Source organism: Oratosquilla oratoria, unplaced genomic scaffold (assembly GCF_046742065.1).
Source record: "Oratosquilla oratoria isolate Oo_2021 unplaced genomic scaffold, ASM4674206v1 SCAFFOLD184, whole genome shotgun sequence".
NCBI classification, from domain to species: Eukaryota; Metazoa; Arthropoda; class Malacostraca; order Stomatopoda; family Squillidae; genus Oratosquilla; species Oratosquilla oratoria.
The window spans coordinates 33,006-59,739 of NW_027467537.1; the positions used below are offsets into that span (position 1 = coordinate 33,006).

At 38.9% G+C, this 26,734-nt stretch overlaps 1 protein-coding gene across 1 annotated transcript in view; it reads left to right on the plus strand.

The window, feature by feature from the left end:
- LOC143022803 (cytochrome P450 2D15-like) overlaps window positions 1-26,734 on the plus strand; it is a 145,315-nt gene that overhangs the window by 17,975 nt on the left and 100,606 nt on the right. The window contains exon 4 of the mRNA XM_076181174.1: window positions 15,609-15,778. Coding sequence (XP_076037289.1) covers window positions 15,609-15,778 — 170 coding nt within the window. The remainder of the gene's footprint in view (window positions 1-15,608; window positions 15,779-26,734) is intronic.

Below are 26,734 nucleotides of genomic sequence, written 5' to 3' on the forward strand. Positions count from 1 at the left end.
CCACTGTTGTTTCTTCCCTGTAAAATATTTCCCAGTTTGCATTCCGGAAGAATGTCTTTAGTTTTGTAAAGTCTGTTTTGTTGTACCTCAGTCTTCCTTTCCTATGCTTTTCATTCCTCTCTATGTCTATTTCTTCCTTTAGTATAGTTTCGATGAGTACATGGTCACTCTTTCCAATTGGTGTCTCATACTGGACTTTATGCACTATTTCAGGCTCTGTTGTAAATATTAGATCTAGTTTCGATGGCTGTGTGTATGTGTGTGTGTGTATTCACTTAATTGTATTCACCTAATTGCAGTATACAGGAAAGGAGCAATGCTCGTCGGGTCCTGTCTCCTATTCTCTAATTTTCTAACATACTTAGACTCAACCTAATCTATATCTTTGATTTCCAGTTATCATATTTAGAATTAAACTCACTATATGAAAAACTGTATTTCTTCACATCCTTTGGACATGAGGTCTTTCTTAATTTATTTTCTTGACCTCTTAAAACCTTCACCATCTTTATTCAGGAGATTTCTTCTATCAATGCAATCTATCCCCTTTAGTGACTTTAACACCGAAATCATATCACCTCTTTCTCTTTGATCTTTCAAAGTTGGTAGACCCAGTACTTGTAGTCTTTCCTCATATGGTTTATCAGCCAGGCTGGGGACCAGTTTGGTTGGTGTCCTTTGTATTCTCTCAATCTTGCTTACATCCTTCACTCAGTGTGGGGACCATACTACTGACGCATATTCCAGTCTTGTATGTGTCAGGGTTTCAATGAGATTTTTTCATTATTTGTTCATCCCTACTATTAGACCAAACTTGCTATTTCTTCCTTTATACTGGGGACCCAGCACTCAACATAACAGCTCAACAATACTGCCACCTGGTGTCTGTTCATTGAATGACACAAATACAATATGACTGCCCTCAGTCAAATGACAACAATGAACACTCAAATAATGCTCGGTTTTTTCTCTTTTGTCTTTTCCAAAGTATTTATAAGCCAAGGAAACCTACTGACCAGAGAGGACTGCTCTTAGTAAGGCAGTTGGCAAATTGCTTGGAGGTTCCGACCCAAGAAACAGAGTTAAAATCACCATGCAACAACATATCTTTCATCAATGCAATGTCTATGCGAAGACAACGATCCTCCACACTATGAGAAGAATTCAAGGCCTCCACCAAACTCTTGTTGTCAACCAAGCAGTGTGCAGCTAAGGTCTGGTATTTGACAATGTCCCTGATAATACATGCAAGATAGGAAGCAGCCTCAATGCACTCAGTGAACACCAGGGTATCAGCAGACAATGTGGATTTCACCACTCAGCGCAATTTCCTTGATTGCCAATAAATTGGTCATCTTCCTTCCCATCCTTGAAAAAAATAACAAGTCCTCCCTGGGAGCCATCATCAGACAGCTTTCTAAACAGCAAGCAAAAATAGTCATCCACAACTCAGTTGATAATCTTATTGAGTCTCACAGCATCAGCCAGTGTGACATTTTTACAATGTTCACTCAGTTCACACACATCAAAGGCAATGTCAGGTCTCATTTGTGTAGTTATCCAGCTCAGTTGACCAATCAGAGCACTGAATTCTTTCTTCTCATTGTCCGACAGCTCACTGGACTTAGCTGCCGACCTGCGACATCCCAAACTCAGTGGTGTGAGCAGACTGGCATAGCTATACTGGCCAACTGTTATACCTTCAGCTGTAGTGCCCACTTCCAAACCTATGTACTTGAAGGTAGATGATGCCGTGCTCCCAATACAGAACTCTCCTTGAAGAATATCAATAACCCTCTCCTGGAACACCCTAGTGCCCATCCAGAGAAAATAATCTACATATACTCATATGATACCATGAAGCTCACCACCTCAGCTGACACAGACAGTAGCTGACTCTTGACATGCAAGTACCACGCTCTCGCTGCATCACATAGACCGTACACCATCTTTTTCAGTCTCCAAAGCTGACCACAATAATATTCTGGGGAGGATGCAAGTAAACCTCTCGCTCTATATAATTGCCCTGAAGGTAAGCTGACTTCACATCCAGGCCATGACACTCCCAACCAAATGCAGAAGCCATTGCCAGAGCCAATCGGATAGATTCTTTAGAACAAGCTGGGGAGTCCTTCCTAAAGCTGGATGTGTCTTTCTCAAAACCCCTTGCTACAAGGCATGCCTTGATTATAGGGCTTCCATCTTTCACCTTTTCTGTGATAACCCACCACACAGATATAAATTCCTGTCCTCTGTCTTCCATCTCCTCATAAACTTTTTTTTTTTTTGTAGTACTTCCAGTTCCTTTGCTTTTATCACTTCTTCGTTGGAGTAAAACACGAACATGTCTACTTCATCAGGGACCACTTCCAATTCTGCAACTTCCAAAAAATCCACACACTCTACACTCCCATCAGAATCCTTTTGGAAGTTAAACTAATTTTTATATTTTCCTTTAGTTTTACCTCCTCTGCTCACTATTCTTCCAGACATGTGCTCACCAATTTTTTCATTCATTCCTTGGATCCTTTGCCCCAGTAGCAGTTTAAACAGTCTTGTTTCTCTTTGAAATTTCTCTGGCAATTCAGAGTTGCTTACAATATAATTTTGTCTCTATTGTACCTCCTGTACCTCACCACTATCATCTACTTCCTCAGTTTTTCAGATGTCGATGCAGATGAAGCAAATCCCTCCGAATCTTCATCCACCTCCTCCTGATGACATATACATTGCATATTCCTCAATGCCTCCCGAGTGTCAACAGATGATCCACCACAAGTCTGAGGACAATCTGTTTGAGACCTCAGGGGAAGTTTAGATAATTGGCAAATATGGGCTCTGATGTAAACACCCCCATGCCGAACCAGAACCTGCTTGCCATCCCTGCCAAAAAATGTGCCCAGATTATGCCATTGCTGATCATCATTATGCTTAAAGTACACCTTATCACCATTGTAAAGGTCACTAATCTCTGTTGGGTGCACATTATAATACAAGACTATTGATTCTTTCACTAGATTAATTTTTGAGGTACTCCCTTCGAGGAGTGCAGAGCATTTAAGTTTTGTCACACAATATCCAAGCCAGAAACTGACTCTAGAGCAGGCAAGGAGCTACTGGTGACTGATGGCACTACAAGATTGAAATCAAATACTAATTGGTTTGGGCTATGGCCGGAATTATTCACCAATTTATTATGGGTTGACACTGCCCAAGGCAAGACTACATTGATGTCACAGTTCATATCCTCAAACACTCTTGGCACTTTGTCACCAATTACAGCATTCAATCATTCGCACGTGCCATTGCTCCATGGACTTTCTGAAGCAGTGGTTAACATTTTTAACATCAAGCATATCGCCAAGTTCTCTCATGTTACTATTATTAAATTCAACAACACTGCCACCTGGTGTCTGTTCACTGAATGACACAAATCCAATATGGCTGCTCTCAGGCAAATGACAACAATGAACACTCCAACACATATAACGGAATGCTTTAATCTTCTCCAATAGTCCATATGTCTCTCCCACAATCCTGCTGATATGTCTGTTAGGTGACAGGTTGTCTTTTATCAAGCCTCACAAGTCTTTCTCCTCTTTTGCTCTTGTAATGTGTTCGCTTCCCAAGGAATAGTTCTGCTGTTTTTGCCCTTTTCCAGCACTTTGCATTTTTGGTATTGAACTTCATTTCCCATTGTTGGCTCCAAGCAAAAATAGTATCTAGATCTTTTTCCAATATTCTACCATACTCCTCATTTTTCACTCTTCTCATGATTTTTACATCATCTGGTGGCATAGCTTATTGTTCCATCTATCATGTTATGAACATAGACAAGAAACATTATTGGTGCAACTTGACGTATTGTCCTTCACTACTGTCCTCATGTATCTTTACTTCAAAAAGTCTTTAAACCATTCTAACAGTTTGCCTCATAGTCCTCCAGCATGCCCCAATTTCCACATAAATTGACTGTGAGGTACTTTATCAAATGTCTTCTCTAGATCCAGGTATACGCAGTCCACCCACCCCTCTTTCTTTTGCAGCACATCAATCACTCTCAAGTAAAAACTTAAAAGGTTCGACACACATGACCTTCTAGATCTGAAACCAAACTGATTATCTGTCAGAATGTTCATCTTTTTATCGATCTTTCATAATTATTTCACATAATTTCATTTTTGTGCTGGTTAGTGATACATACATATACCAAGGCTTTTTCCCCCTTACAAGGGAGGTAGCCAAAAAGGAAAAGGCATAAAATCATTCCCACCTTCCATCCCTGAATACGCTCCACACCCCTCCACCCTCCCTCTTATCTTAGCACCTCCTGGATGACGGAAAGTAAGGATGCTTTTTGGGCCTTTATGTCCTTGGAAAATGTCTTATGATAGGATAGACAGGAAGGCACTGTGGGAGGTATTGCAGATATATGGGATAGGAGGAAGGCTATTAAAGGCAGTCAAGAATTTTTACGAGAGTAGTAGATCCTGTGTTAGAATTGGAAATGGAGAAAGTGAGTGGTTTGAGGTAAAGGTGAGGCCTCACTAGGGATGTGTTATGTCACCTTGGCTGTTCATTTTATACATGCATGGGGTGGTGCGAGAGGTAAACACGGGTAATGGGCCAGGGATTGGAGATGGTTAAAGAAAACGTAGAAGAATGGGAGATGAGCTAGTTGTTGTTTGATGATGACACTGTACTTGTAGCAGGATCAGAGGAGGGAGTAAGGAAGTTAGCAATGGATTTTGGGAAGGTGTGTAAAAGAAAGGTGATTAGATGCACAAGAGGAGAGGATGGCAGCAAATTGGAAGTGAGTATTAAGAGAGACTGAAGGAAATGGATAGCTTTGAATACTTAGATGCGAATGTGGTGGGAAAGAGAGGAGTGGAAGTGGAGGTAGAATGTAGATTGAAAGAAACAAGTAAATTCCTTGAGATAAAAAGGTGTAAAACATAGACATTTAGGAATGGATGTTAAGGGGATATTGTATGAAGGAGTGATTGTGCTGACAGCACTGTATGGGGCAGAAACATGGAATATAAAAGAGGAAGCATGTGTATGAAATGAAATGCCTGGTAATATGATAGGAGTTACTAGGCTGGATAGAGTGAGAAATGAGGAGTTTGGGCTTTGAAGATGGCTTCCTGTTCTTTTTGTGAAGTTGATGGTCTAATATGCCCCAGAGGTGCTCAATAGGGTTCATATCCAGGGACTGACTTGGCCATAGAAGTTTCCTGAATTTAGGCTCAACCAATTTTGTGTTGCTTGAACAGTGTGACAAGGAGCTCCATCTTCCATGAATAGGAAGACATTTTTACTCATTTTGCCACTGGAGAATATTGGAATGACTCCTTTCTTTAGTATAGAAATATATTTGCCTGAATTGATGTTTCCTTGACACTCCAGAAGCTCTGATCGTCCATTACTCCAAATTGCACCCCTCACCATTATTGAAATGCCCCCATGTTTCACTGTTGGTTGCAGTCTTTTAAGGTCAAACTCTTGACTACAGAGTCTCCAGACCCACACTCTTCCACTGTCAGAAAATAATGCGAATCGTGACTCATCAAAGAAAATGACAGTGCTCCAAATGGCCACAGGTCTCTCCACCATCTCAACAGCCTAATCCATTCTGCGCTTGATATTGGCTCTGCCATAGTAACCCAGCTTGTGGAGATACCTGGCAGCTGTTCTGGAACTGACATCAGCTTGTGCTGCTATGTCAGAGGCCTTGCAACGTGGATCCTCTTCGACATTTCTTTTGACAAGACACAAATTTCTTTCTGAGGGCCTGGGACAACCTGAAGGAGGTTTTGTGCCCCTCTTGCCCTCTCTGGTGAATTGTACAATCACTCTATTAACAGAAGAAAGGGGTATGGACCGAGTTTCAGATATTTTGCGTTGACTAAGTCCAACTTCATGTTGACCCACAATACAACTTTGCTGAAATTCAGATATGTCTACCGCTCCTTTGGTTCGCTGCATGCTTGATTAATCTTGTATGTAATCTGAAACATAATTCTAGGTAAATATAACATATTAGGCAAATTTGAATAACATTAAGCATTAAATAAGAGCAGAAATGCATTTTTCGTGGTGTTTATTCAATTCTTAATGTCTGTGTATATACACACACACACATACACACATCGGTCGAAGTGACACCGAAGTTCGGACTCCAGAGTTATCCCAGAATTTCAAGGATCACAACGACAAGGAAGTACCTGTGTTGTATTTATAGGGAAAGAGAAAGCTCGTGGTGTAGTAGGAAAGTGATGAAAAAGGAAAAAGGGAGGGATTACTGAGGGAAATGGAAGGAAACGAGGAAGGGGAGGACTTGGTCCAGGAGGCCAGGCGACTTGTAAACAAACGAAGGACGGATGATAATTTTGGGGAAGAAGGGATTAGCAAAAATGTTAAGATTAGAAATATAGATAAGAACAGCACAATGGAAGGTGAAGATAATAATTTTCATGGATTTAATGATGGAAGGGGGGTACCAACCTCCCCCGATTAGCAAGACTAGAGGAAAAACTTGATAAAATGACCGAACAGTGGGGGAGTAGGTTTGGTCAACTAACAAAGATTGTGCAGAGTTGAAAAATTGGAAGAACTAGAGAAGGTGAGCAAAAACCTAACTAAAATAGAAGAATCAAAAAGACAGTTAAAAGAAATAAAAGATGAAAATAAGGAATTAAAGAGGAATAATAAAGACAATAAAGAGGCCATAGCAAAAGAAGCACAGGGTTGGAAAAATATCCAAGAGAACAGCAAAATTGCATTTAATGACATAATAAAACAGCAGATGAAAGAACAAACTGAAGACTCAGTTATTAAAGTGATGAGACAGAAGGAGAATATAGTAAGAGACTTAGCAGATAAAAAGAAATGTATAATTATATTAGGAATGGAAGAGAAGTATACCCTAATCTAAATAGAACCACAAGAATCAAAGAGGAAAAAGAAAAAGTAAGCAGTTTACTAGAATTAGTTCAGGAAGATGAACCTGAAATCGTGAAACAAATTGAAGAGATGTATATGCTCAGGAAATAGAGTACAGATAAGACCAGACCAATTAAGGTTAAATTCAGGTCACAAACGACAACTGAGAATATCTTAACAAAAACACGGAAAAAAAACAGTGAACAATATAAAATTGTATGGATAAAAAGAGAAATGAATAAAGAAGAAAGAGAAGTGGAGAAAACTAAAAGACAAGAAGCTAAGGAAAAAAACAAGATGAGAACAGATTCAGAAAAAGAGGAATTCTATTGGAGAGTAGTGAATATGAAGGTGAGGAAATGGCACATAACAGAGAAAAACAAAAGGGAAACAGAAAATACAATGGAAGTAGCAGAAAATAAAGAGTCTTACACAAATATAGATGGATTAATAACAGGATTGAATGAACTGAATGATTATCTGAAGGAAAAAGAACTGGACATAATGGGAATAGTAGAGACAAAATTAAAAGGTCCACTACCACCCAACCGTGTAGGACATGATGCATATAATCATTGGATTAGAAACAGACAAAACAAGGGGGTGGAGTTATGTTCCTGACTAAGAAGGATATAAACATGAGGTGTGCCACATATGGAAAGAATACAGTAGAGATGATTATGATCGAAGTGGAAGACAGAGATAAGAAGAGCAGAAAGTTTATGATATATTATGTGCCTCCAAAAACAGCCTTGTGGGAAGAGAGTGAACATAAACGTATGTTAGAAGACACAAGGATAACATTAAATAAGATAATGGAAGATGGAGGAAGAATAGTTATGATGGGCGACTTTAATTGCAAAGAAGTCTGTTGGGAAGAGATGACCGTAAAGGGTGGAGACGACTCATGGGGAAATGTTCTACTCGAGTTGATTATTGGCCATACAGTGACACAATGGATTCAAGAGAACACCAGGTATAGAAATGAAGAAGAACCTTCGAGACTAGACCTAATAATCACATCTGAATCTGAAATAGTGGAAAAGATTGAATATAAGACACTAATAAGTAAAAGTGACCACATATTGGTTGAAATGGAACTAAATGAGGAAAAATACATGAAAAGAAATTAACAATATAGAAAAGGAAGAATGATGTATGAAAAAAACAAATTTTGATCAAATAAGAGAATTCTTTCAAAATGAAAACTGGGAAAGAATATACAAAGAAACAACAGTGGAAGAGAAATGGAATATTTTGACAAAAATTTATATAAAAAAAAGGAGTAGAAAAATATATCCCAAGACAAAAGCAAGAAAAAGAATATGTAAAGTGCTGGAACAAAAAAAGTTGTAAGGAGTTGAAAGATAAAAGAGACAAAGCTTGGACAAAATGGAAAAAAATACAAAAGACTTGAAAAATGGAAAATATATACTAGTTATAGAAATGAATATGTACAAGTGTGCAGAGAAGAAAAAAGAAAATACGAAAAAGATGTCATAGAAAAATGTGAATCACAATGTCAAAAGCCGACAAGACTGTGAGAATAAACACCTTGTGAGATCGAAACCTTTATTGGTACTACGTTTCGCTTGTTACAGCTTTTTCAAGTACAGACATGACACACACTCTGAGCACATATAAGCCAACAGGGAAGGAACTGGGAGAGGTTATCAGGGAGGGGTGGGTGGTAGGTGGAGGGGGAGGAGGGGGACGGGTGGGACTTGGTGGAGACAAAGGAGGACATTTCGGACAGTTTGTTGGAGTGGACTAAGGGGGACATTTCATACATTTATTTAATGCGGGTAACAGATGGATGATAGGAGGGGCGATGTTAAACATGCCTCTGTTCTGCTCAATGGTTTTGAAGCTTTGAATGGCGGCCGCTTCGAGGCATTTTCTCCTCATCCTGTCTGGTTCACTAAACAGAAGTTCTGCGTTATCCCAATCCATCAGGTGGTCGTTGGTGTTCCGGTGGATAACACAGGCGTTGGTGGTGATGTTGTTCTGGGAATCGTAGCGATGCTCCCGGATCCGGGTCTTCAGGTCACGGGAGGTCTCGCCGATGTATACTTTATCACATCCAGCACAGGGTATGCGGTAGACACCAGCGTTTTTTCCCCACATAGAAAAATGTAAAGACCAACCAAAACTATTTTACAGATTTGTAAATAACAAAGTGAAAAACAAACAAGATTTAGAGAAACTACGACAAGGAGTTGAATACACAGGAAATAGAAATGGCAGAAATTATGAACAAGCATTTTAAATCAGTGTTTACAAGGGAGAACATACAACCTAGTGATATCGAATGGGAGGAGAAAGTCCCCCCTATGAAAGAAATAGAAGTAACAAAGAATGAAATAATGAAACACTTGAGTAATCTTGATGTCAGAAAATCACATGGACCAGATGAAATAGCAAACTGGATTTTGAGAGAATGCAGGAATGAACTGGCAGACAAAATACATAGCCTAATAAACAGTTCATTGAAAGAAGGAAAAGTTCCAAAAGATTGGAGAAGAGCAAATATAGTACCTATATATAAAGGGGGAAACAAAGAAGACCCTACAAACTATAGACCAGTCTCTCTAACAAACACAATAGCAAAAATTTGTGAAAGAATTATCAAAAGTAGATGGGTAAGGCATTTAGAAAAAAACAACGTACTAATCCAAGACAATTTGGATTCAGACAAGGACGATCATGCGTCACAAACTTAATATGTTTCTATTCAAGGCGAAAAGATATAATACAAGAAAGAGATGGATGGGCTGATTGTGCATTGCCAGACCTGAAAAAAACTTTTGACAAGGTGCCACATAAGAAGTTACATAAGAAATTAGAAACTGAAGGTGGAATACAGGGCAAACTGCTGAAATGGATGGAAGACTTTTTGCAAGAAAGAAAAATGAGAGTAGTGATAAGAGACAAACACTAATTGGGATGAAGTAATACGTGGTGTTCCACAAGGAACAGTGCTGGCCCCAATAATGTTTGCTATATATATTAATGATATGGATCAAGGAATTGAAAGTGATATGAACTTCTTTGCAGATGATGCAAAACTATTGAAAAAAGTGAACACTGAAGAAGATTGTGAGTCACTACAGAGTGATCTCAATAAAGTATGGGAATGGAGTAGGAAGTGGGAGATGGAGTTCAATATTAAGAAGTGTAGTATAATGGAATTTGGAAGAAGCAAAAAAAGAATAGCAGGATCATATAAATTGGGAGAAGAAGGAATAAAAAAGTAGAAAATGAGAAGGACCTGGGAGTCATTATTATGAATATGTCACCTGAGAAACATATAAACAAGATTTTTGGAGAAACTTATAATTTAATAAGAACAATCAAAGTGGCATTTACATACCTGGATGAAGAAATGGTGAAGAAAATACTAATCACTTTGATAAGACCAAGATTGGAATATGCAGCAACGATGTGGTCACCAAGTATAAAAAAATGTATAACAAAACTTGAAAGAATACAAAGAGCAATTACAAAATTGGCACCAACACTATCAAAACTATCATATGAAGAGAGACTAGCAAAACTTGAACTACAGACACTAGAGCAAAGAAGAGAGGAGACTTGATAACTATAGAATCATGAAAGGCATAGAAATTATTGATAGAGAGGATCTAATAAAATGGGATGATAGAAATACAAGAGAACACAGAAAGAAAATCAAGAAAAAGAGTTATAGAAGAGATCTGAAAAAGAACAGCTTTCCCCACAGAGTAATAGACATTTGGAACAAATTAGATGAGAAAGTGGTGTGTGCAAAAACAATACATGAATTTAAAAACAGTTTAGATAAAATGAGATACGAAGACAGGACATCACGAGCATAGCTCCCCTTCCCGTAAAATACACACACACACACACACACACTTACGTCAGACGGACGGCGAGGATTGACGTCCTGAAGAAAAAGTGAAATATTCGTGGATCTCAACGCAAAGGAAGTACCTATTGTATTTACAGGGAAGGGGATTGCTCGTGGTGTAGTGGTAAAGTGAGGAAAAGGGAGAAGGGGAGGGATTACTGAGGGAAATGGAAGGAAATGAGGAAGGAGAGGACTTGGTCCAGGCAGGCAGACGCCATGTAAACAAGCGCGGGCCAGAACAATTTAGTGACGATGAAGGGACTAAGAAAAATGTAAAGATTAGAAACATAGATAAGAGCAACACAATAGAAGGTGAGGATAATTTCCATGGATTTAATGAGGGGGGGGGGCGGATACCAACCTCCCCCGACTGGCAAAACTGGAGGAAAAACTTAAACAAATGACCGAACATTGGGAGATTAGGTTCGGTAGAATGTCAAAAATTGCGGAAAGGGTTGAAAGATTGGAAGAACTAGAGAAGGCGAACAAAAACTTAACTGATGAAATAGAAGAACTAAAAAGACAGTTAAGAGAAGTAAAAGAGGAGAATGATGAATTAAAGAGGAACAATAAAGACAATAAAGAGGCAATAGCAAAAGAGGCACAGGGGTGGAAGAAGATACAGGAAAATAGTAAAGTTGCATTTACTGATATAATTAAACAGCAAATTAAAGAACAAACTGAAGACTTGGTTATCAAAGTGATGAGACAGAAGGAGAATATTGTAAGAGACTTAGCAGATAAAAAAGAAATGTATAATTATATTAGGAATGGAAGAGAAACATAACCCAGATAGAACCACAAGAATCAAGGAGGAAAATGAAAAAGTAAGCAGATTACTAGAATTAGTTCAGGAAGATGAACCTGAAATAATGAAACAAATTGAAGAGAAGTTTAGACTCGAAAAGTATAGTACAGATAAGACCAGACCAACTAAGATTAAATTCAGATCACAAACAACAGCAGAGAATATCTTAGCAAAAACAGGGAAGCTGGCAGCAAGTGAACAATATAAAAAGGTATGGATAAAAAGAGAAATGAATAAAGAGGAAAGAGAGGAAGAAAAAATGAAAAGGAAAGAAGCTAAAGAAAAAACGAGACCAGAACGAAGTCAGAAAAACAAGAATTCTACTGGAGAGTAGTGAATATGAAATTGAAGAAATGGACCATAACAGAGAGAAACAAAAAAGAAACAGAGAATACAATGGAAATAACAGAAAGTTAAGAGTATCCTACACAAATATAGATGGATTAATAACAGGACTAAATGAACTGAATGAGTATCTGAAGGAAAAAGATCCGGACATAATGGGAATTGTTGAGACAAAATTAAAAGGTCCACTACCACCCAACAGCATAGGACACAATGCATATGATTATTGGATTAGAAACGGAGAGATAAAACAAGGGGGTGGAGTTATGTTCCTGACTAAGAAGGATATAAATGTGAAGAATGTCACATATGGAAAGAACAGAGTAGAGATGATTATGATAGAAGTAGAAGACAGAGATAAGAAGAGCAGAAAGTTTGTAATAAACTACGTGCCCCCAAAAACAGCCTCGTGGGAAGAGAGTGAACATAAAAGTGTGTTAGAAGACACAAGAATAACACTTAACAAGATAATGGAAGATGGAGGAAGAATAGTTATGATGGGCGACTTTAATTGCAAAGAAATCTGCTGGGAAGAGATGACTGTAAAGGGTGGAGAAGACTCATGGGGAAATGTTCTACTTGAGATGATTATTGACCACATAATGACACAATGGATCCAAGAGAACACTAGGTATAGAAATGAAGAACCATCGAGACTAGACCTAATAATCACATCAGAACCTAAAATAGTGGAAAAGATAGAATACCAGGTACCAATAGTAAAAGTGACCACATATTGATAGAACTAGAACTAAATGAGAAAAAATACATGAAAAGAAATGAACAATATAGAAAAGGAAGATTGATGTATGAAAAAACAAATTTTGATAAGATAAGAGAATTCTTTCAAAATGAAAAATGGGAAAGAATACACAAAGAAGATACAACAGTAGAAGAGAAATGGAATATTTTGACTGCTGAATCCGTATTTTGTGCAATTTTGGATATTTGTAACGGTCAGTTGAGAGACCTTTTCCAGGGTGACACTCGATCCGATATATAATGATTTCCTTCGTATGCCAATGTAAATCCCTGAAGACGAACCCTGGACAGAATTTACGTACATATACATATATATATATATCTATATATATATATATATATATATATATATATATATATATATATATATATATATTGCAAAAATAATCACAATAAAACGTGACTAAATAATAGTGCAGAAACCACAGGGAAAATAAAGTCAGAATACAAACGTTTTCGTCTACTACGTTCTTGTACTCTGAGGATGTCGTAATAGACGAAAATGTTTAGTATTCCGACTTTATTTTCCATGTGGTTTTCTGCAATATATATATATATATATATATATCTATATATATATATATATATATATATATATATATATGCAATAAAAACACTAGGAGCGTGTGTTCACAAATGCGTAAATAACCACTAGGAAAAAGTAAACTAACGAAGCAGAGCGCTTTCGTGTAATTACATCTTCAGTGCAGATACAAAGAAGGAATTATAAGATGAAGAAACAAGGTACAGAATATATGACATAGTGAAGAGGGCATTCGGAGAGGTAGTGGAAAAGTACACGTGACGGACGTATGGGCCGTCCTGGTAGCCAACAAGTATGGGACGTTTGGGCCGTCCTGGTAACCAACAAGTATGGGACAACTGCTCATAATTTATATTACAATTCAAACAATTTTGAAATTTCATGAGAAATAAAACTATCTAATTTGTACAAACCTTGATGAAGATTAACATTTATCCCCTTACTAGATTTGATCAAACTGCATTCAATTAAATTTATTTCTGTTATGTTGTTGTTGTATGTGATGACTTTAGCGTTATCCCAGTCAACTGGGTGGTTAAAATGGTTCATGTGGTTGAATATACCGCTAGATTGGTTTCCCTCTCTAACGTATTTCTTATGTTGATTAATTCGTGTTGTGAGTGCTTTAGCAGTCTGACCAACATAAAACTGATTACATGATTTGCAAGGTATTTTGTACACACACCCTTTATTACTATTGACAGAATTATTTATGAGCAGTTGTCTTACAGTGTTCTTGTTATTGAAAACTACATTAATGTTAAATTTACGTAACATATTTGGAATATTTTGCAGGTTCTCTTGGTACGGTAAAATGCCCTCTTCACTATGTCATATATTCTGTACCTTGTTTCTTCATCTTATAATTCCTTCTTTGTATCTGCACTGAAGATGTAATTACACGAAAGCGCTCTGCTTCGTTAGTTTACTTTTTCCTAGTGGTTATTTACGCATATATATATATATATATATATATATATATATATATATATATATAATACACACACACACACACACATATCTATATTAGTATAAATGGGCAGTAAGTTTTCTTGTAGACATTATCTTCTTAGTGATTTTCTCAATTTTCCAAATGTTTTTTATCTTAAAAGGAGATCAAACTCAAGGCTTCCGAGATCCATGGTATTATTATAACTAAAACAGACAAGATTTAGTCAACAATACAAAAATACTTAATGCAACAACAAGAAAGTACACATCTTGGAAAGAGTCTACATTACACAACACACCCCTATCATTAATATACAGCCGGACACAGTACTTTACAACTACACAGCGAGGCTGTGTGGCAACAAAGACCAGACGTCCGGCTCCAGTGATCTAATGTCCAGCTACATCCCGCTGATACGAAGCTCTTACCCCTATCCAATACCTGACGCCTAGTTACGACCTACCTCTCCAAGTACCTTCATTTACTCTTATTTATTGTTACTTGCCTGAAGATGGTTGCATGATTCAACAGAAAGCTTGTATTTTAAATTTGTGTAATGTTTTTCATTATAATAACACCATGGATCTTGGAAACCTTGTGTTTTACCTCCCTTCAAGATACAAACAAACCATTCGAAAAATTGAAAAGATCACTAAGTGGATATAGAATTAGCTCTGGTCTTCAATCGAACATATATATATATATATATATATATACACACACACGTCGATCAAATAATTCCGACCGTCATCCCTGGATTCGAACCTGGGCTCGTGAATTCTCACTGCCGTCACTTTACCAACTGAGCGATTGACCCTATAAAAGTTACCAACCTGGAAATTAATCGAGTTCGCGAGGAACTAAGTCGACTGCTAACTGCCGTCCGTACTTATTATTTCACAGTGACCCAGGGCATCTTAACTAGTGTTGAATGTTACATTTCCTTGATGGACTTATTGTCGTTGTCATACCTGAATGGAATCACCAGTGACGGTGATGTCGATCAAATAATCCCGACTGTCGTCCCTGGATTCGAACCTGAGCTCGTGAGCTCTCACTGCCGTCGCCTTACCGACTGAGCTATTGACCCTAAAATATTCACTAACCTGGAAGTTAATCTACTTGACGAGGAACTAAGTCGACTGCTCACTGCCGTCACTGGTGATTCCATTCAGGTATGACAACGACAATAAATCCATCACGGAAACATAACAGTCTTAACCACTAGGTAAGATGCCCTGGGTCACTGTGAAATAATAAGTACGGACGGCAGTTAGCAGTCGACTTAGTTCCTCGGGAAGTAGATTAACTCCCGTGTTATGGCTGTCCTCAGGTAAGATCCCGTTCACCTCTCCCACAGGGATCCTAGGAACGTGGGGGGCGAATTGGCAGGAGCAGCGTCGGTTTGTGCTGAAGAACCTGCGGGATCTGGGCTTTGGCAAGACTTCACATGAACCGCTCATGCACGAAGAGATGCTAGAACTCCTGGATTACATCGAGAAACAGGAAGGAAAGCCTATCCCTTTGCAGGTGAGAATGATGGAGAAAAAGGTAGGATAGTAAGGTTCTCAAAGAGAAGATGGACAGTCTTTCTTTGTACATTGACTTGATGGCTGGAAAGACCTTGTTTCGTTGTATAGGGGAGTCATAAGGATACCGACCCTCTCGAGTTGGCACTTTTGCTGAAGTGAAGAATGATTCATTCATTGTTTTTTTCTCCTTTTCCTTATCTTTAGCGTACAGTGAGTAGTGTTGGCCACACTGCATCTATTCCCCTATGATTAAACATACATTCTAATAACTGGGTAAATTTTGGACGCCTTGGATTGGCTTTTTTTCATGGAGTCAGTCGACCCGTTCTGTCGGATTCGAACGTCTTAAGTTGAGTCACCTTGATTTTCTTACATTTATTTCTAATTATTTATATATATATATATATATATATATATATATATATATATATACACATACATATATACACAACACTGAATGGGTCCCAGTGAACAGATATACATTTTTATCAACCATAACACACTTCAAGGCTGCCCGCACGCGAGCAACATTTTATTGCTAGTTGTCACAACAAAATATTGTCACAATAAAAAAATTGTCGCAACGATAAGTTGTCGGTAAGGTACACCCGCACACGAGCCACGCGATGGCGGCAACTATTGTTTATAGTGTCATCATAGACATACATACATACACAAGAACATACATACATACATAAGAACATACATATGAACATACATCCACAAGAACATACACATATATGCATACATATGAACATACATACATTCAGGCAGACAGGCAAGCAGGCAGATGCATTGACCTTCCAGACAACAGTTAACGTTTTCCTTTCGAATAAATACAATATTTTTTTTACCTTTCTCCTTTTTATCCTTAGGAGAGAGAGTATTCCAATTGCTCACCACAGCCTTACACATCTCACTCCACAACTTTTCTTTTATATTCTTATCTCTGTATTCCTTTGAAATCATAAAGAGGTGGTCTCTTCTCTACCTCTGTTATAAGTGTTTCGCAGTCAAATAACTCTTTTATTACAGACATGACGTAGTACCAGCACGTCCTCTCACCACTGCAGTCTGAAAGACACCAAGGCAGCATCAGGCTGGGTGGCGGCAACGAAATGTTGTTCGTGTGCGAGCTCCCATTTGAAATAACGTTTTCTATTGCCTGCCACAGTTGCCGACAATAATTGTGTTGTCGGAGAAAGTGATCCGGCCGCAACTACCTCACAATTCTTTGTTGTCGCCTCAGGAAAAATTGTCCATGTGCGGGCACCCATAGAGATGTGTGCGTTCTATTTTTGACAAAAAAAAATTTGTTGTGACAACTAGCAATGAAAATGTTGCTCGTGTACGGGCAGCCTAATTCTAAGCCATCAACATCGGGAGATCCGCGGAGGCCAACATGCAGAAATTGAAATGTGGTACGGCCAAGGACTCGAACCAGGGCCAGCACATGACAAGTGTAGTGACTTACCAATTACGCCATCAATTTCTGCATGTTGGCCTCCGTGGATCTATTGATATTGATTGCTTAGAATTAAAGTGTGTTGTGGTTGATAAATTTATATATACAGACGCTCCTCTACTTACGTTCATTCGTTTTACGTTTTTTTTTATTTTACGTTTGAACTGACTAAAAAAAATGTATTTTTTTTTAGTGAATTTTTTAGTTTAGCGCGCTCTACATAGTTCAAACGATACTTACGCATGACGCTGCGTCCATTGTTTACATGGCACAAACGACAGACTGAACGTGCCTTGCCTCCTCCTCCTCCCCCTCATCCTCAATCTCAATTTATGTTGCTTGAATTTAATTTATTTGAAATTAATGTTATTTTACAATGTTATGTGTATAATTAATTATTTAGGGGTGTTTTATAAGATACGGTAATAGAATTTACGGATGTATAGTACAGTAACAACTTACGTTCATTTTCAACTTACGTTCGGCCGTTCGGAACGTAACTAAAACGTAAGTTGAGGAGCGTCTGTATATATATATATATATATATATATATATATATATATATATATGTATATAAATATATATTTATATATATATATTTATATAAGATTGAAGGTGAAAGAAGTAGATGAGGAGTATGGTAGAATTCTACCATACTCCTCGTCTATTTCTTTCACCTTCAATCTTATTTGTCATAATATAGTCAATATATATATATATATATATATATATATATATATATATAGACAGCTATTTCCCTCCCAGAAGAAAGCTCAGAGCTCATATATGACTGATCTATGGGTAATGCTGTGACCTTACACACACACAACTCCCCGCCCACGAGAGTTGGAGTAACAACTCGCAGCACAGCGATACTAAAATAATTTCAGCCCTGGGCAGGATTCGAGCCCGGACCGCCGTAGTAACGGCCGGGAACTCGAACCACCTCGCCACGAATCATGCATTACAACAGGCTACGGGTTCCAGCCACAAGACCTCGAGTTACGGAATCGGGTAGTGCGTACCACGAGTGAGTCGGAATGGCTTGCAGTAGAACTTGACTGACTCAAGCCACTCCGGGCTTATTTGATGGGGCCCGGACAAGGCCCAGATCACTACTCGGCAATCACTGATTGGAGAGGGATTAAAAGGAAAAATGGGTAAATATAGATTTATTTACTAGTATTTTGAGCCCCCATGAATGAATAAATAAATCAGTACTGGAGTTACCATTGTAACGCCAGTAGCAATTTATTTATATTTAATTTATTTGTCTTTATTCTATTTATTTATTTTGGCGGGGTATGCGATGGAGAATAACCTAACCTAAAATATTATGTTTGATGTCACAGTTCAGAATAACTTTCATATCATCAAAGCTGGCACAACTATCCGTTCCACTGCAGCGTGTAGCCACACAGGCTACTGACTCAGTGAATCGATTGACCCATACCTGATTCTCTTCAGTGAATCGCCCACAAAAACTTGTGTCACTGAAAAGAATCGAATTTTCCATCACTACCCCCCAAGAGGCCGTTTCCGCCACTTTTTATATCAGCTGGGGCGGGAGGCGGGGGAGGGGGAGTGTTTTGCACACGGCACGATCTGAACCGGGTGTAGGTGCTGCATTTGAGCGGCTGATCTTCCCGTTCACTAGACTGACTGTTTCATCACTGCCACACACGGGCTACCATTATTTCCGAAACCTGTACTGGTTCATTTCGTGTGAGATGAGAATCATGTTAGTGGCATTATCATTGTCGATAGATCTGGTTTGTAAATCACAAGTCAATTTTGCCTTTTCCATACCAATGTACCTATCCGAGAGTTGACACCTTGACGTGGTGGATAGGCTTGAGAATCTTAATGACTGCAAAAGCTATGTCGATAGAGAGGAAATCTCTGCAAGGTCACCCATATCGAACAGGTTTTATAAGGAAGATCAGACAAAGAGCAGCTCACACACACACAGTCACAGGACCCACTGCTAACTGGCACGTCCCTGATAACAAACAGGGAAATTCCTTATAGATATATGGGATACCGTCATAATGACGGCGTGGACCATTGGGCACCCTATAGACAGGGATTTACCGAATATAATGAATAAGGTGACACCAGAGAAATATCTCACCAGAAACCAGTTGGCAGGGAGGTGGGATTACTGCCAGAACCCCTTGATAGCAGACACAAATAGAACAATCAAAACAAAACCGGGCGTTCCTGTTCGATCATCGTCTCCTAAAGGTCCAACCACATTGCCTCGTGTGCTTACGGGCAGTGTGCAACTGAATGTGAGTAAGCACTGTCCAAGCAGATCCAAGTCTTGGAGATTAAACAACATGAAGAAGATGAAGATCTATACCTATAATATAAGAACTCTCCCAGAAGACCACAGACTGGAGAATTTAATGAAAGAACTAGACAACATCAAGTGGGACATCGCAGGACTGAGCGAAGACTGAAGAACTGAAGAAAAGTTTATGCAATTACAAGATGGTCACCACCTGTTCTACTGTAGAGGTAAGGACTAAGGACAAAGAAAGATCTAGTGGAGTAGGATTCTTGATCAACCGAGAAGTTGCTGGTAACGTAGTCAAATTCAGTAGGTTATCAGAGAGGGTAGCTAGCATTGTGATTAGGCTATGTAAAAGTTACACTCTAAAAATATTTCAAACTTATACACCAACTTCACAGAGTCCAGACGATGAAATTGAGTCCTATGATGATTTAAGTCAGGTAATGGATCAAGAAAAAAGTAAGTACACGTTGGTAATAGGCGACTTTAATGCTAAAGTGGGGAAGAAGATCGGAGGTGAGTCGTACATTGGGAATTTTGGATTAGGTGAAAGAAATGACAGAGGCAAGATGTTAGTCAATTTTGCAGAGAACTACAACATGAGGATAATGAACAATTTCTTCCAAAATCGTGTAGGTTGCAAATGAACCTAGAAAAGTAGACTTCATGGTAGGAGAGGAGAGCAAGAGAATTAGCAATGTTACAGTCATAGATAAAATAAACATAGGTAGTGACCATAGAATGGTAGGTTGCACAGCTAAATTCAATTTCAGAACCGAGAGAAATAAACTAGTTTTCAAAAAGAAAATCAGCCCTGCAAAGATTAAGGAAAATAAGAAGAAATTTCAGTTAGAAATTAAAAATAGATTCGAAGCTCTAAAAACTAACGAGGACACCGTCGAAGATATGAATTTTAATTTAGTGAAAATCATTAGGGAATCAGCAGAGAACGTAGGAAGTACAAAAAGAATTAGAGAAAACAAATAATCCAAAGCTACAAATGACCTAGTAGATATGAATTTAAATTCAGTGAAAGTCATTAGGGAATCAGCAGAGAAAGTAGGAAGTACAAAAAGTATTAGGGAAAACAAATATTCCAAAGCTACAAATGACCTAGTTAAAAGAAGAAGCACCATACAGATTAAAAGCAGGAGAGACGAAATAGAAAGAGTAGAACTAAACTAACTTATCAACAAAATGCAGAGGTCAGAGAGAAAAAAAAAGAGAGAGAGAGGGAAACATGGATGAAATATAGGAAAATATTAAAAAAAGTAAAAGTATTAAAGGGACCAAAAGCAGACATGCTTTAGGAAGACGGCAAATGATATGTTTGAAAGATAGGAATGGAGAAATTATTAAATGTGGAGACAGAAGCTTTACTCGTTGAAGACCGTAGTTGAGTCAATAAATTCATCCGTAGACATTAGTAGTGTACCAGAGATTACAAAGGAAGAGGTAGAATTTGCCCTGAAAATATGATATGAGGAAAAACACCTGGGGAAGAGGGTATATCGATAGATCTGTTGAAAGATGCAGGGAAAAAAGTTCATATTAGGTTGGGTCAGTTGTGGTGCAAAGCTATAGTTATTTTGCTTCATAAAAAGGAGACCAGAAGGACTTTAGTAACTATCGACCAATTAGCTTACCATTAGATGTATACAAAGTATTCTCCAAGATCCTTACAAATAGCCTAGTCAAGTTTTAGATGGAAACCAACTGAGAGAACAGGCAGGCTTTAGAAGTGTATTTTCGACTCTAGACCATTTGCAGGCAATGGACCAACTAATTGAGAAAACGACAGAATACAATGTACCTCTCTGTTTAGGTTTTGTACATACATATACCAAGGCTTTTTCCCCCTTACAAGGGAGGTAGCCAAAAAGGAAAAGGCATAAATTCATTCTCACCCATTCCATCCCTGAATACACTCCATACCCCTCCACCCTCCCTCTCATCTTAGCACCTCCTGGATGACGGGTCATCCCTGCACCTTGTCCACTGCCCTGGGTCAGAACCAGTGTTGCAAGACACAGCACATCCACAGCAAGGCCGCTTCATGAAATCGGCGACCGTCCCCGTCCCCCCATGCATAAAGGAGAAAATCCCTTCGGGCTGCATCAAAATTTGCTCACACATACTACCTCAACCCCCATTTCCCCGCCCATTCCACCTCATGCATCACAACATCATCCATATACAACCATTCTCCATTCACCCCTGTCTTCTGTCCTCTCCCGTCCTTCCTCAACAGACATTCCCCTCTTCCCCAAAGCCCCCTTCACCCCATCCATCGACCTCATCCTAGGACATCCCTTCATATTCACTCCCCCCACATCTGCCTTCCATACCTCTTTTACTAGTCTTTCTTCACTCATTCTTTCCATGTGTCCAAACCATCCTAATACTCTTTCATCAACCCTATATCCCAACCCCCTTTCCATAACCTGTTCTACTCCTCACCTCCTCATTTCTCACTCTAGCCTAGTAACCCCCAACATACTACTCAGACACCTCATCTCAAACACATTCAAACTCCTTCTCTCTTCCTCTCTTATGTTCCATGTTTCTGCCCCATATAGTGCTGTTGGCACAATCACTCCTTCATATAGTCCCCTCATAGCATCCATTCCCAAATGTCTATTCCTCATTACACTCTTTAATCCACCAAGGCATTTACTCGCTTCTCTCAATCTACATTCTACCTCCACCTTCACTCCACCTTTTCCTGCCACATTTGCACCCAAGTATTTAAAACTATCCACTTCCTCCAGTCGCTCTCCCTTAATGCTCACTTCCAGACTACTGCCACTTTCACCCCTTGTACATCACATCACCTTACTTTTACTCACATTTATCTTCAGCTTTCTTCTATCACACACTCTCCCAAACTCTGTCACAAACTTCCTCAATCCCTCCTCCGATCCTGCCACAAGTGCAGTGTCGTCCGGTAGAACAAATAGCAATACTAAACTTCGTATGCATACAAGGTACAAACGGACAGATCGTGTTTTAGAAAAGATTTATGCGAAAGGTACCGCTATAATTCGACTACATAAAGATACAGAATAGGTCAAGATCGAGAAAGGAGTACGGCAAGATGATATCATTTCACCCAAAATATTTACAGCTTGTTTGGAAGGGTCAGAGGAGGGATTGAGGAAGCTGGTGGCAGAGTTTGGGAGAGTATGTGATAGAAGAAAGCTAAAGATAAATGTGGGTAAAAGTAAGGTGATGAGATGTACAAGGGGTGAAAGTGGCAGTAGACTGGAAGTGAGCATTAAGGGAGAGCGACTGGAGGAAGTGGATAGTTTTAGATACTTGGGTGCAAGTGTAGCAGGAAAAGGTGGAGTGAAGGTGGAGGTAGAATGTAGATTGAGAGAAGCGAGTAAATGCCTTGGTGGTTTAAAGAGTGTAATGAGGAATAGACATTTGGGAATGGATGCGAAGAGGAGACTGTATGAAGGAGTGATTGTGCCAACAGCACTGTATGGGGCAGAAACGTGGAACATAAGAGAAGAAGAGAGAAGGAGTTTGAATGTGTTTGAGATGAGGTGTCTGAGAAGTATGGTGGGGGTTACTAGGCTAGATAGAGTGAGAAATGAGGAGGTGAGGAGGAGAACAGGGGTGAAAAAGGATTTGGGAGATAGGGTTGATGAAAGAATATTAGGATGGTTTGGACACATGGAAAGAATGAGTGAAGAAAGACTAGTAAAAGAGGTATAGAAGGCAGATGTGGAGGGAGTGAACATGAGGGGACGTCCTAGGATGAGGTGGATGGATGGGGTGAAGGGGTCTTTGGGGAAGAGGGGAATGTCTGTTGAGGAAGGAAGGGAGAGGACGGAAGACAGAGGTGAGTGGAGAATGGTTGTATATGGATGATGTTGTGACTGCATGAGGAGGAATGGGCGGGGGGGTGGGGGTGGGGTAGTATGTGTGAGTAAATTTTGACGCAGCCCGAAGGGATTTCTCCCCGTCCTCGCCTTATATGCAAAGGGGGACGGAGAGGGGGGTCGCCGATTAAATGAAGCGGCCTTGCTGTGGATGTACTGTGTCTTGCGACACTGCTTCTGACCCGGGGCGGTGGGCAGGGTGCAGGGATGACCCGTCATCCAGGAGGTGCTCAGATGAGAGGAAGGGTGGGAGGGGTGTGGAGTGTATTTAGGGATGAAATGGGTGGGAGTGTTTTTATGCCTTTCCCTTTTTGGCTACCTCCCTTGGAAGGGGGAAAAAGCCTTGGTATATGTATGTATGTATGTTTGGAAGATATTTTTAGAAGGTTGAGTTGAGAAGAGAAAGGTTTTAAGATTAATGGCGAATATTTGAACCACCTAAGATTTGCAGATGACATTATTCCTATTATGGAAACAGCAGAAGGAGAATTAATCATTTTGAAGAGGTGCCGGAGCAGTGCTCCGTGAACTCCAGCATTACTGCACCCCTGCTCATTGTTATTCATTCATCGGTGTTCATTAATTTTTCTTAAAAGATCAAATAAAAATTAGGTACAATTTTGAAATATGATATTATTGAATATTCATAGTTTTATATTGTAACTTAATTTATTGACATGCTGTGGGTAATCAGTGAAGTAATTGGGTTTTCGGAATTATTCATAGTACGTTTCTTCACTCGTATCTTCTGGAACACTTCTGACAGCTACAGATGAATTTACTGACTAATATGTTATTTGAGGAGTAAAGTGCATGGTAAAACTCCTCCACCACTCTTTCCTTTCTGTCTGCATTTGATAATGTCTGTTTCTATCTAATGCTAGAGTGCAATGGTTCTATAATTTACCTTTCTGAATAATTTCCTTTATAATGCATGATTCTTTACTATTTCATCCCTCCTGGTTTTAATTGGCATACTCCTTTTCCTTTAATCAAATGTTATTCTGGTATATTTGTTTTCCCTGTTGAATTTTTCCATTCCTTTCTCCATTACACATGAAATACAAAATAACACATGACAGCAGCATATTGTCCACAAAGGTAGAAGCAATTCTTAACCTCGATGTTGTTTTTATTATTTCTTAGAACTTCATATCAGTTTTCGATTTTCATCTGAATTTTTCTTTTTAAATCCTTTGTCTTCACAAGGCTTACATTGTTCATGAAGACTATTTTTTCAACTGTGTGAATGTAGCTATTTACCTTATTATTTTACTCACTAAATATATTTACTTAATCTATAACAGTGATATTGTTAACCTTAACTCTTTCTTCTATTTGTTTGCGTTAAGGTGTGTGCATGTAATTGTTTTGTTATCTGCATAAAGATATCTGTATTTCTGACGTGTCCGGTGTGTGTATATCATACATGTTTAAATTAAAGAGAGTGGGGGATAGAACTGATCCCTGTGGTACTCCGTTCTCAAAGTTTCTGGTGTGCAATGATTGGCCATTATATGACACATTGGCATTTCTACCTGCCAGATAGTAGACCATCTTTTGGTATTATTGTGAGATTGTGAGAAGTGTTCCTTGTGAACCATACCTCGACACACTTAACACCTTGTTCACTACAAATAGATTCGAAATGGCCTCAACCGAGTCTACAGCCACAACTCTCACCAATTGGACAATGGAACACAAATACATACAATGCCTCTTTATCAACAACACTCTCATACCACACACACACACACACTCACCCAAGATTCTTGGCGTAACCTTCGATATATTCATGTCATTTAAACAACACATCACAAACATAAGGACAAAGTGCACACCTAGACCTAACGCGCTTAATTCAATTGCTGGAACAACATTGGGACAAAACAAAGAAACTATTACTACAGTATACAAACAATGCATGTGCTCAATGATGAATTATGCAAACCCCGCATGGGCTCCTAATCTTACCAAAACACATCACATACAGACCATACAAAACAAAGACCTAAAGACAATTATAGGCTGCACAAATACAACACCTACAAAACATTTATACCATGAAATGAAAGTCCTTAGTCAAGGATCACATTGATCTGAGAGGCACACAAACACTTGTTGCAGCCTCCACACAGCACACCCACTGCACTACATAGCAGAACACCCACACATGCTAAGAACCATCAAAACAATACCTGAATACCTATATCACACAAATACTATCTTCTCTTCCACCAGACATCAACCTCCAGAAGCATATCCATAATCATATCACTCTCTGCTCCATTAACAGACTGAAAGACAATACATTGCTGCATGCCAGACCCCCTGATATCCATCTCTTTTAATCATCTCTCCACCGAAAGGACAGAGTCCATCTGGCCAAACTGCAATGCGGTCACCATCCAGCATTTCTAAACTACCACAAGAGGCTGGATGACTGCACCGCAGATAACTATCCAGGATGTAACACTTCACCCAATACTATATAACACATTATAGAAGACTGCATTGTACACAAACACGCACGCCAACAACACAATATACATTCTTTAAAGGATTTGTGGGAAGACCCAGTTCCAGCTGTGGCGTTCCTCAGGGAGACTGGACTGCTCGAACAGACAGTCTAGTGAATGGCCACAACAACAACAGATGTCTTTGCCTAGGTTGCTATTCCCCAAGTAGCTACAGCATGTCAGTTTCTGGTTTGTTAGAGTCTTCCTCCAGCTGAAGCAGAATGCCGACTAAGTAACCCACAGCACTAGGCCTTGTAGTGGGGTGGTAGATAAAAGTTTCACTACAAGTAAGAAAATATATTAGGTTACAATTCACCAAAGCACTGCAATCGAAAAATGTGTGCGTACAGTTTGGAGGCAAAGTTACAACTGGACGCCAAACCGTGGTTTCGTGGGTAACATACATAGTTTGTTTGGTTCTCCTTACGAAAGGTACACAGATTGTAATGATACAATTTGATAAAATTAATGTCCAACAAAATCTATTATAATTATGTAATGGGAAAACACACAGTTGAACAATTCACAAGTATAATACACAACAATGTTACAACGCAGTACGTAATTGTAATATACGCAATGGTATGATACCATCACATCGCTCGGCCACCACTTGGTGACCCCTCCGAGCAAATGAGAAAAATGAATGGTCGAGTCAAGACAAAACGTAAAACACACACAACAGACTCCACACGCAGCTGTGTATACATACAAGAAAAATACATAACATATATATATATATATATATATATATATATATATGTATATATATATATACATC